The 13,006-nt window shown below is 41.2% G+C and overlaps 1 protein-coding gene across 1 annotated transcript in view; it reads left to right on the top strand.

Moving 5' to 3' along the window:
- The first annotated feature begins 356 nt into the window (after positions 1 to 356).
- The window catches only part of KPNA1 (karyopherin subunit alpha 1), a 52,929-nt gene continuing 40,279 nt past the window's right edge, over positions 357 to 13,006 (top strand). The window contains exons 1-2 of the mRNA XM_051622434.1: positions 357 to 457; positions 10,837 to 10,970. Coding sequence (XP_051478394.1) covers positions 10,842 to 10,970 — 129 coding nt within the window. The 5' untranslated portion in view covers positions 357 to 457; positions 10,837 to 10,841. The remainder of the gene's footprint in view (positions 458 to 10,836; positions 10,971 to 13,006) is intronic.

Here is a 13,006-nt window from a genome sequence, read left to right as displayed (position 1 = left end):
CCGGCTGCGGCGGCCATGGGGAGAAACTACGACTCCCGGCATGCCCCGCGCCGCACTGCGGCGCTCCCGGCGGGCGCGGCGCGCCCCGCCCGCGTCTGCGCCGGGCGCGCGCTGCATGCCGGGGTATGTAGTCTCCGGCGGGGCTGCGGCCTTGCCGCCGCCGCCGCCCTGAGGAGGGCGCCGCTGCTGCGCGAGGGGCCGCCGCCGCCACCGCCGCCGCTGCCGCCGGCTGGATTGGCCTGGCCGGGCCCGCGGGGCCTGCCGGAAGGGCTCTCCCTCCCAGAGGGCGCTGCGGTGCCGCCGGAAGCTGGGCAGCCGGCGGGGCGCATGCGCACTGCCGCCGGTGGCCAGCGCCGGGCAGGCGGGCGGGGAGGCAGGGAGGGAGCGGCGCTCGCGCGCCTCGGGCCCGAGAGGAGGCAGCGCCGGGCCGGGCCGGGCCGGGCCGCGCCGGCAGCAGGTACCGGGAGGGGCGGGGAGCCCCGCTCTCAGGCTCGCTCCGAGCCGAGATGGCGGAGCCGGGCGGCAGGGGGTGCGGGCCGGCCGTGGGAGGAGGGCCGGGTCCCCGCGGGGCCCGGGCGCGGAGCCCCTCGGCTCGTGCGGCGGGAGGCCCGGCCTCGGGCGCCGCGGGAGCCGCCGCTGGGCGCGCGTGCAACAGGCGTTGGGCCGCGCGGGCAGGGCCGGGCGGGTCGGGGCGGGGCGGCGGGAGCGGCGCGCGGGGGCCGGGGCCGGTGGGTGCCGCCCGCCCGGCGAGCGGGAGGAGAGGGGCGGCGGGCCGGGCTCGGCCGGGCGGCAGAGGCGGCGCCGGTGGCGGGCCGCACGGGGCGGGGCAGCCGCGCTCCGGTTCCGCCGGTCGGCGGGGCGTCTGCGGGGGGATCGGACGGGGCCGGGCCGGCGGGAGCGGCCGCGCTGTGCTGCGGCGGGACGGGGCGCGAGGGGAGGGAAAGTTTTCCGCGGCTCTTCCAAGCTTGTCCGGTTTATTTCCCACCGGCGGCCTCCGCTGGAGTTACAAAGGCTACGCGTTTGTCCTGCAGACGTCGGCCCGTAGCCTCGCGCCGTCCCGGTCACGACATGGTCCCTGTGACCGCTTCCGTGCGAAGGAGGGTTCGCGCTTTCCCTGTAGCGTGGCGGCTGTTTCCAGCTGTCGCGTTGCCAGAGCCCTGCCATCCTTCGGAAACTCGTCCCATTCATAATCTTTGAATTTGTGTTGCTCGTATAGGAAGACATGATTTTAAGCTTTGCCTCTTGAGGGCGTTTCGTGAAAACTGAAACTCCAGCCTGAAAAGATAGGTCATGAGCTGTGAAAATACTGGGCTGCTGTTTCTGCAGAATTCCCAAATGGTGCTGAATGGTTGTGTTTAATAGTCCCTTTATCCTTTATTCAAGCTGCCGTTTATCTGGATTTTTTTTTTTGTCTGCTGGCGTGTTTTCTGCTCTGGCTGCTTGATGTTAATGGAAGATTTGTTGGGATATGTATATGGGCTATCCAGAAATGGGATGGTAACTTTATTCCTATAAACTGTGTTTTAAAAAGTTATTTTGTATATAGCTTTGAAATTAAGAGTTGGAGTAGAACAGGTAATAGAACACTGCAGATTAATGGTTTGAATTAAACTAGTCTTTAGTGGCTCAGTTCACGTTTTTATTGTTAACTTCATTATGTTGCATTATATTACCACGTGCATTGACATGTGAACTAGCTCATTGAAAACAAGTCTGTTTCTATTTGAACTGTGGTTGCACCTTTTAATTACCCTTTAGACATACTCATAGGCACAGGTGAAACAGAGTGGCTTGAGGCATAGTAAGATAAGATGTCAAGTGAGGTAGAGGCTTTTCTCAGGATGGATTCCCTTGTCATAATCTTTCAGATAGATGCTGTGAAGCTTCACATCCAAGAAACATAGCTGGTTTGGGGGCTTAGGATTCCACACCCCCCCCCGCCAGAACTTCCAAACAGTCTTTGTCACATCCCATCTCTCTTTCCAACACTGCACCAGGTTGTTTACCTTTTGCTGCCAGTGTGCCATCCGTTGTTTTTTTCTGATGTTACTGTTCTCTGTGTTGATATCTTCAGAGCTGGATTGCTTATGCCTGTGTATTCAGCTGGTGCCAGTTCCTGGAGAGGTCACAGTTTAGCCCATTTAGAAAGGGAAAGGCAGCAAACAGCCCATGTCAGCAGCACTGACCAAAGGCACTGTGAGAACTGAAAGTACTGCAGTCAGACTTCGTTGCCGTCTTTAGAGAGACTTTTTAAATGTAAATGTTTATTTAACGAGGTTGTTTAATAGAGTTAATTTCAGCTTCAGTGTTTCAATACAGTGATCTCTTTTTTTTTTAAGTGAACAAACTGGTTTTAGACTGTCCTGTATCTGACAGACTTGCCTTGATACCTTCCTCTTTGTCTCTTCACAAAATTGTGGAATTTTTCTTTTGAAGTGTTCTACAAGTCCTGGAGGGGGCAAAGGGAGGGGCTTATAGCACATCCTTAAGAACACAAAAGGAAACTGCACCTTTAAAGGCAACAGTAAATAAATTGCTAGGTTGGAAAACACAACCTTGTGGCAAGAGGTGAGAGGTTAATGAACCTAAAACAGTGCCCTCCAGAAAAATGGAAATACAGTCTGTGTGAAAAAGCATAAAATATAGCAGATTAAAATAAAATAAAGGTAATGTGAACTAGGGTTTAGGACTTTTAATGTAAATTGGAAACTTAAGATGAAATAAAAGAGCAACAGCAGATAGCTGTGGTTAGTGGACTTGTTTAAATACTTCTGAAAGCCAAAGAGAATAGGGGTGTGAAAGAGACTACTACACTATGAGCAGATGAAGAAAAATGATGTTAAAAGAGTTACTCACTTGACAAAACATTGTGAGTGGCTGAAATACCTAAGCAGGAAGTTCTGGAGTGATTGAATGGACAAACAACATGTTAGAAAGACCAGACCACCTCATTTTTTCAGAGAACAGGAGTGGAAGCTGACTTGATATGAAATTATCCAGCTTCATACTAAGGGACTGAAGCCTAACGGACATCCTTGTTTAAGCAATATAATAATACTAATGAAAAAAAATCTGATGTAAATTGCAGAGATAAGGGGCAGTGATATGATAGGAAGTCACTTTCTTTCTGCTCTGAAGAAAAAAAGCCTTAAGTCTGCTACGCTTTTTGAAGTCTAGCAAGCAAGTAATGCATTAAACTGCTCTGTTACTTCCAAGAATGAATGTGGGATTTTCAAGAAACCGAATGCTACTAGTAGGATGCAAGGTATGTAGAAATATCAGTACTTTTAAATTATTTTGAAGAGGAACTCTGGAAATACAGCGAAGGTTACTTTAAACAAATAATCCAGTGAAACCTGTGGTAAATATAAAATCTGTAGAACAGTAGGACTGGAAATTATATTATGCCACCTCATGTATGTCTTAAACTGCATTAAATGTCATGCAGGCATAATAATTCGTAATGAAGATAAAAAGTAGAGGTAGTCTAAGGGAGGTAACTGGCAGTAAATGTCCCTTTCACCAGAATTGGTTTAAAAGGGATGTTAGTAGTAGGAGGGTATGAAAAGTGGTAGGAAGTAATGGTAGATAGGACATCACATTGTCACTTCAGTTGGTCCTTTCGTGTAAGATGGGAATAAATGGAGTTCAGTGACACAGAAGAAATCTTAAAATGGGATAAAGTGAGTATGTTCTTGAAACATAATTAATACTTAATGTTATGAGGAGGCAAAAGCTCAAAGCATTAGAATTGAAAGAAATGTGATTGTGTATATAGAGAGTAATACACTCTGAGTTTTAAGAGTATGCCGTAAGAGTTAAGATTTAGCTAGTCTCCAGCTGCTGAAAGCTTCCTTACGATCTAATCTTTTTCTCTTTCTATTTGGTAGTTCAAACTGTTTGCCAGGCCCAGCAGGAAGATTCATATGTTTGCTGAGAAACTTAACTAGTTTGACACACGTACTTATTTATTTATTTCACAATCTGGGCATAAAGTTGAGATTACCCATAAATTATTCCTGTGGCTAAACATCCTGAACATATTCCTCTCCAAACAAGGCATTGTAAACCTATAAAATCTAGTGCTAAGGTTACACTTGATAGAAAATTCACCTGTTGATGTGTGAAAATGTATTTTTGTCAAACAACCCACCTTTTGGTGGCACAGAGACCACAATTTACCTTTAAGTAAAGTCAGATAACATGATCAGTATTAGATTCTTGTGATGTGGTTTTTTGTCTGAAGCAGGATGAGACTGCCTCTTAAAAGATGCAGGACTTGTATGGTTTCCTCACAGTCATCTCTCTAACTGCTTCTGTGTTCTTTTACCTTTTTTTCTATATTACAAAATCATCAGGAAGGAGAAGAGGTGCCTCTGTGAACATGCTGTGTGTTGAATCCCAAGTGCTTTTGGTGAGGGGGATGATAGGTATAAATGGGATGAGAGAGGCAGAGTGAGAGTCACCAAGCTTTGAAGTTCCTCTGGGTTTTGGCTGGATATGGCTGATCCATCAGTATTATGTGACTCTTTTGGTTGCTACTGTCCAAAGCTGGTATGAAATTAGTAGAATTTTGACTTACTGTTATTTTGTGCTTTTGCTCACACATCTGCCATAATGCTGAGTCACAGCAACCAATAAATTAGTTGAAGGCAAATTTGTCGGGGAGGCATGAGGTAGGGTTGGTTTCAGTGCCTTCTGGCATTCACAATCCCAAACAAAGTCAATTTAATAATTTAGAATATTTTAACCTAATTTGTTTTAAAGTGGCATTTCTTCATGATACAAAGGCTGAAAGGTGCACTCTTGTCCTCTTATAAAGAAAGTTTAGGGCATGTTAGGATGTTAGAAATGTTAGGATGACTTTTTTTTCTGAGAGATTATTACTGTTAAGCGATACACATGACTTGTTTTTCAAACAGTCAGATTTTTAGATATGACCTTACAGAAAATACGTTGTGGGTCAGCTCATTCTGTAAGTGCAGTGAAAATGTGCTATAATCTTAATTAAAATACAAATTAATCACAACTTAAAAAAAAAAAACAACCACACATATGACATTTTAGTTTGGCACAGCAATAATCACTTTTGTTATTTTCTGTAGATAGGCATGTTAAAGTGAAGCTATTTTTTCTTTTAATGTTAGCTTAATCCTATGCGGCTGACAAGTTTAATTCCCCATCACTAGCTGCTTTGTTTTACAGCTTGTGGGAACTTTTTGGTTTCAGGTTGATTGTGGACTGTGAGGTTAGAAAAATCAGGGTAGATTTGTTTTCTGTTATTTTTTTCCCCCATTTAAACAGATTTATTGCACTGTAATGACTTTGAATACAGTAAAGGTCTGTGTTTGTAACTCAAATAAAAAAGGCTCAGTTAATTTGTTTTCCTTTTAAGTTAAACTGACTTTGAGAGTTGATGTATTTTTGCACTCTTGATCAAGTTAAAAGCTTTCCAAAACTTTGAAAGATACTCCTCAAGTCAAAACAGACCTTTAAAAAAAGTGAAACTCAAAACATCTTGGCAATACCTTAGTGACAGTAAATGTATTTTTACATTTACTTCCCTCTTTTACTTTACATTTTTACATTTACATTTTACAAGTGAAGGGCTAGCTATACAGTGTATATTATTATTTTTTTCCTCCCCCTCTCCCATCTGATAAAACTTATTTTCCAACAAAACTTGTAAATGCATTACTCCTTAATATTTTCAGTATGTTTCTTAAAAAAAAGAGAAACAAAAAAAACCACCAAAAAACAAAACAACCCCATAATCCTTAAACTTTTAAAGATTGTCTGAAGAGAACAGTTGTAAGGCTGTCAGCCACTGATATTGGCCTGACTTGACTTTTGAAGATCCTCAATTTTTGTAAACACAAAAGATCTTTTGAATGTTATCTGGGTGTATAATCAATTCAAGATTAGTAATATTGGGAAAAAAACCCCAAACAGCCCACTTTTTTATATTGTTTATTTTTAAACAACTTTTTGCCCTGTTTTTTTGTGGAAGATGAGATAATATTGTTGAGATGTGACATCCCTACAAACTGGACATCAGCAGCATTGTTCAGATAACTCAATCTATTTTATTTTCTCCGTTTTGTTTGCTCTTAAGCATATATTTTATATTAGAAAAGCAGTCAGTGTTGAACTTGTTAATCTGTATTTTTGTGTCCATATTGTGTAAAATTGTATGCCTTTTTAGGCCTTTAATTAATTGTTCCAGGTTTTAAGATTGGCCTCATCTTGGGCAAGCAGAAGTCCAACTTGCTGAGTGGTCAAAGAATTAGAACATGCTGAACTTGGCATAGATTAAATGGTTTAATACTTTCTTTGCCATTTCACGTGTTTATAAAGGTGCTAGAACAGAAACAATTGTCAGTTAAGGACTATGACTGGGCATGGAAAAAAAAAAAAGAGATATATAGAAGCCTGCATAAGAAAGCTCATTTAAAAGACACAGAGATGGGCAGCAATTCCATGAAGTCCCTTTGTTGCTTTCAGTTTTTGGCAGAAAGTTCCTGGAAGTCTGAACCCTGTTTCAAAGCAACATAGGCTATATGGTTTTAGCTACCAATGTTGTATTCCATTTGAAACTCCTTTAATTTTCTGGCCTTTTGACAAACAGAAGGTGGTCATTCTGTTTGTTCTCCATCGTTCTTATGTGATGGTTGTCCTTGGAGTGTGTATCCCTGCTATTCTTCATAAACTTAAGTGTCTTATTCCTGCTAGGGAGTAGCACTGAAGCCTTTTGTGGCTTCCCCCAGCCACATTTATGTGTTCATTTTGTTTTCTTGTTACTGTCAGATTTTGATGTATCATCAGCAAAACTTATTTTGCAGGTCTTTACAAATACTTTAACTGTTAATTTTATAGCACCTGGGAGACACGTTTCCCAATCCCATTTTACAGCTAGAGAATCACAGAATCTTAGGGGTTGGAAGGGACCTCAAAATATCATCTAGTCCAACCGCCCTGCCAGAGCAGGGTCACCTAGAGCACATCACACAGAAATGCATCCAGATGGGTTTTGAATGTCTCCAGCGAAGGAGATTCCACAACCTCTCTGGGCAGCCTGTTCCAGTGCTCTGTCACTCTCACAGTAAAGAAGTTTTTTCCGATGTTTACATGGAACCTCCTGTGTTCCCATTTGCACCCGTTGCCCCTTGTCCTATCACTAGACATCACTGAAAAAATCCTGGCTTCGTCCTCCTGGCATTCGCCCTTTACATATTTGTAATAAACTCTAATCTTTATCTGATGTGACTCTCACTTAGAGTGTCAGAAGATGATGCCTTTTGTAATCAGATGTCAGTGAATTGCTCAAACATCTGTCAAGGCTGTGCTGATGGTGTTTGGTGTGATGTCAAGAAGCATGATTGTGAAGAAACTGTAGGAGGTCTAGAAGTCCTATGGCAGAACAAATTAACAAAGAAAAATCTCCTCAAAAGTAAAGGTTTTGTAGTGTAGCTGAACCATTTCTTATCTTGAATAATGCCAGCTTCTTTCCCTGCTTGGAGTTTGTCTTGACAGTGCCATTTCCAATGTAGGTTGTCCTTCCAGCGCCAATAGTGCTTCACATCTTTTCCCTGTCTCTGGCAGCACTCCAAAGGAAAGACAGGAATTTAACAATACAGTAGAGCTCGCCATTAGCGTAGGTGCATTTAAAGTGACCACTGAAAGATTTTCAGTTAAGCCCAAAAAAAGCTACTAAAGACCAGTGAGGCAGTTTTGAAGTCATTTTGCCTCCGTGGTTTAGTCTGGGGGAAAGGCTACATCCTGAAAAATGGAAGAGGACATTTTATAGTGAACAATCCTTTGATGGCTGTGACAGCTAACATCGGGTTGTTTTATTTTCGGTCCTAAAAACATGATTTTATGTGCTCACACTGCATAGATCTAAAGATGTTAGCAGTAGATGTGGGCTAGATGAAATCCTGAATGTGGTCATTGCATTTGTCACCAGTAGTCTGGGAACCATTGAAATAATAATGAAGAAATAATTGATTTTGGGAGATATCAAGGATATTACAAAAGCTGCTTTTAGAAAATAACTGGATTTAATAGTTCTACAAGTTAGATAGGCAGGTGTATGAAATGGATATGTGGCCAAGCATTGGGATTCTGTTTATTTATTACCAAGGAGGGACTACTATGAAATTATCGAACTCGTTACTGGTTGAATAGGTAACTTCTCAATGGTGAAGGAAGCTTAAATTTTTCACCTTTAATAGAAAAAACTGTCTTCCTGGTCATTTGGTGGTGGGAATTTGTAGAAGGCTTTACCCCCAGGTAAAAAACAATACACAGTTTGGAAAGGATTTTAGTTGTACAGGTTATCTAGCGAATAGAAGAAGGGGTTAGTCAGCAAAGTGAGCTGTCTTGAAAATCAGAAATTAGCACAGCCAAAATACACAGCTAAAGCTTGTGAAAGATATAATAAATAGAAGATAATTCTTAAGTTGTAAAAATAAAGAGAATGAGAAGAATGTGAGGGGTTGAGGCGGTCAGAGAATTCAAATAAGAAACTGATAGATGTCATGCCTGTGTTTTCAATAAATGAAATTACGACAAAACATAAAAGGAGAGGGCAAATAGAGCTCCAAGAAGAAAATGAAAATCCTTTAAATTTTGCTTCCTAATTTAAGGAAATAAATAATATACAAGTTGGGAGATGAGGAGAAACTAGGCAAATAAGCACAAAACAGAAGAATATGCTGAGGAAACTTGCTGATCATTAAGTTGGATGGTGTAATTGATACTTAGAAACATTGGAATATCGTATGGAGGAGTAATAGTAGAAATTAGGTGAAATTGTGTAATTAGAAATAAAGATGCTCACTGTCAAGGATTTCTTTAAGAACTCTGAGGGATTGTAACTGAAGGTGTGAAGTGATTGCAGGAGCTGCTTGAGTCATGAAATCCCAAATAAAATCAAATGGAATTTTGTAAGTTAGAGAAGACATGTTTCAGATTATAATGATGTCACAGAAGGCCTGAGATCTTACCTGGGCTGTAGTGAATGCCTGTGGTTGTTCAAACTCAGGGGCAGATTGACTAGTGTGGCTGCAAAGCCATTTTCCTCTTAAGTGTGTCCATCTGTTGTTTGAGTTCATTTTGCTAATTCTAAAATGCATCAAGTATTTCTTTAAAAATGCTTTGCAAGCTCAGACACCTAAACACAGGAAGAAAATGATCTCTAAGCTGTTAAGAATAATGTTAGGAACTTCTGTCATTCTGAGATTTATGTTTTTGTAGAACCTTTTTTTTTTTTTTCAGGAAGAGCCTTTTCAGCAGAATTAGGCTGCTGAATTACTTACCTGTATGGTCAGGTTTTTATGTTTCATTCAGTGCAATCTGTGACTGATCTTCAATATAGTAGTTTTATGTCTCTTAACAGGCTTTTAAATCATAGTTGGCAGAATATAGTAATTCTTGAAATGAGGCCTGAAAGTGTATTCTATGAAAGTCTGAATTCTTAGAAAGGGTTCTCAGGTAGCAGAAACTTAAAAAGTGGCTCTAATAAGAAGCATGTTTTTTTGAAATCTCTTAAAGCTCTTTGTGCTAACGGAAAGAGGTTAGAACAGACTCAGTTATACGTTTGATGCATTGTAAATAGGAAACTTAGGCTGCTGAGAGTCTGTATACTCAATGTTGCTCCATTTTAAAGTAGAAAGTGCACAGGAGATCGTTTATCAACTGATGATTCTGTGCTTATGGAATTCGAGGTAGGTGGCGTGTTTAATGCATCATGTTTAAATACATCATTTAATGCATCACCTTGTAGAGTAATGCCTCCTAGAGTAATTTTTATATAGCATAGTTTCTTAGATTTTGTATTAGAGTTGCAGATATTTATGTATTGGAGATTCTGCATCTCTATGAAGGTATATGGAAATACTGCAATGTTTAGAGTTTGGTTCCAAATAATTTTTAGATTTAAAGGATGGGTGTAAGGAGCAAAGTATCAGCAGAATGGAGCACTGAGAGTAGAGACCTGATCCACAGCCCATTGACTGATGGGAGAGATCTTTCCACACAGTTTTATCTATTGTTTTAAGTAACTCCCAATTACAGCACTGTACATGTCAAAATCATCATGAACAGATATAAATGCTGATCCGCTGAATTATGTAAGACAGCACTTGGAAATCATAGACTGAAAAAAGGCCCTTCTGCATTAACAGAGGCAGAATTAGAGGCTTGGGGCTGAGAAGAAGGGGAGGAATAGCACTGCTTTCTTTGCAGTAGTGAGCATTTTCAGTCCTTAAACCATCCTCACCTAAAATTTCTCACTTAATTTCATTTTTCTTGTAGATATTTTCTGGACAGAGGGACCACAGAGTTGTGTTGAATTAACTTTAAATGTAGATTTGGAGTGCAAAAAAGCCCTGTACTGTCCTGCAAAGTGAATTAAGCTAAAAAACAGCTAAGACCCCTTAACTTTAGTGAATAGGAATATAATTAGTTTGGCTAATTTCCTATATGGAGAAATGTTAAGACTTATTAGTGCAGCTTTCTTTTTAGACCAGGCTGTATACTCTGCCTTACAGATCTCAGTTCTTTCTCAATAAAGTATTTAATTTATTCATGCCTTGCAGCCTCAGTGAGTAAAATAAAAGTTAGTTCATCTGATGTGAAGAACTGGCACACAGAAGTGATAATTCTGTGAAGTTTTGCTTTACACCTTCTAGGTCACTGGAAGTTAAGTGGCAGGATATAGGGGGCATTGGCTGGAATTGTGTTGCTACAGAGATGGAGAGATCAAATATAAAATGATGTGTAGTTGGAAGAATAAATATTTTTTTGACTTCTCTTTTTAATTTAATTTTAAAGGAATCATGACGACCTCAGGTAAAGAGAATTTCCGACTGAAGAGCTACAAGAACAAATCTCTTAACCCTGACGAGATGCGTCGCAGGCGGGAGGAAGAGGGTCTTCAGCTACGTAAACAAAAGAGAGAGGAACAGGTACTGTACCACAGCAATGATAACTGTAACCAGTCCTCAAGCAGTCTTGTCTTGCACTGTTTCTGGGTCTTTGGTTCTCCCAAGCTCCTTCTTAGTTGTTCCTGACCTGCCAAATCAATACGTAGTCAGCCTGAAATAAGAGTCACTTGCAGACTTAGCTTCCTCTTCTGCAGTTTCAACAATATTTAAGAGTTCTCCTTGTTTGCTGAAGTGTAAGATTGGCCAGAGCAGCTTAAAGGTGATTTGAACAAATCTGTGTGACCTTGTAGTGAAGGTGATTGAGGAACTACTGTTTTGTTTATGCCCTGTTTTGGGGTTTTTTTGGTGTGGGTTTGTTTTGGTTTTGTATGGGGGTTTTTGTTTGTTTTGTGTTATTGGAATTTATTTTGTTTAGGTTTTTTTTCCTACCTGAATCATGGTGGTGGCTTTAATCTGTTCAAAGAGTGGCAAGCTGGGGTGAAATGGAAGGAAACAGTGCAGCTAGAATAGGAGTACAAGGTCTGACCAAGTCCTTATAAATTGCAGTAGTTATATTCTTGAGGGAAGAAATAATTTGTTAACCTGGTTCTTCTCAGTTTTTAAGTTAATATATTAATTTACAAAATTCATGCTGTGTTTATCCCCATAAGGCTGTGGTACCTTGAGTAGTGGATTTAGTAAATGCTGTAGGCAAAATGATTGAGAAAAATGCTTGGAAACACAGCTTCTCTGCCTGCTCCTGTCTTGCTGGTTCTGGGTTCTTCATTGTGAAGTGGCAGGTGCTCTGCAGGTTTAATCAGGAGACAGCAGCAGTGACAAGACATGATAAAAATCATCTTCTAATAAAAACAGGTAGCACTGAGCATTTCTTTCTTTTGTTCTTAGTTGTGCTTATTGGAAGCTTTAAGGGATTGGTTTGATTTCAAGCCAAGTTCTAATGAAGTTTTTTTAATCAGTGTTGAGATTTCTGGAGTTAGGATGAAGATAGTATGCTTGTGTTTGGAATGGTAGTTGAAGTCTGTAATCTGTTCTGTTTAATGTAATTTCTGCAATGTCCATACCAGATGCTTTCAAGCAAAGTCACGGGGTTGTTCTGATGTGGAATTGGAATACTTCTTGTTGACTTTGCTCAGTAACTGCAGGTAGCATTTGCAGACTACTGGTAGCACAGAACATCATTGGTCTTATTTGTAAAGCTGTTACTAAATTAGGCAAATGATGAGTAATTTTCCATCTTATCTGTGTCTCTGACCTCCCTTGGACCTGATTACCACAGGATGGCTAAATAAAGTGTGTGGCTCTATTTCCATCTGTTAAGGACAGTTTTTAGTCCTAACTGGACCAACAGTTGAACAGAAATGGAGCTGCAAGCAAAATGTGCAGCTCTGCGGTTTCAGACCTTGTGCACATTCTTCACTTTTATGTATTTGGCACATAGGTCATTGAAGTTTGTTTAAATTCCCTGGATTGTTTTTTTTTCTGGGATTTGTTTGCGGTGGTTTTTTTTTAGTCTGAAAAACCCCATAAAAACAACCTCAGGCCTCTGAATTTTCATATAACTTGCCAATGTATGTATTTTCAATTAAGATTGTATTTGAGTATGTTGGTTGAGCTTGAGTGGGCACATTCTACAGTAGTTTAGAAGGAGTAGCATTCCACAAGGATGCCTATCACTGATGTTGGGTTGCTATAGACTTAGCAGTTCTGCATACTGTTTCCTCCCCATCTTCTCTGTAGAGAAGAGTAACAGCAGGTCTGTGTCAGAGCTCTGTCTTGCATGTCTGCTATGGTGCAAATATGATGTGGCTTGATGCTGGAGTTTCCTGAACTTGGCAGTCCAAGCAGCACCCGCAAGCCCGTCTTGTCATTGCTAATGTTTCTACCAGTGAGACAGATGGATTAAGGGGAGAAGCTGTAGCCTCTCTAGCTCTCCTCATGACCTCTCAAATTGGGTAACTTCTCTAAGTGGAAGCAATGAAATTCTGTTAATCCCAGTATAATTTCTTCAAACTAATCCCAAGAATCATAGAATGGTTTGGGTCAGAAGGGACCTTAAA

Source organism: Apus apus, chromosome 1 (assembly GCF_020740795.1).
Source record: "Apus apus isolate bApuApu2 chromosome 1, bApuApu2.pri.cur, whole genome shotgun sequence".
Taxonomy (NCBI): domain Eukaryota; kingdom Metazoa; phylum Chordata; class Aves; order Apodiformes; family Apodidae; genus Apus; species Apus apus.
Note: the sequence above shows the minus strand (reverse complement) of the source record. Positions and strands in the feature narration are given on the sequence as shown.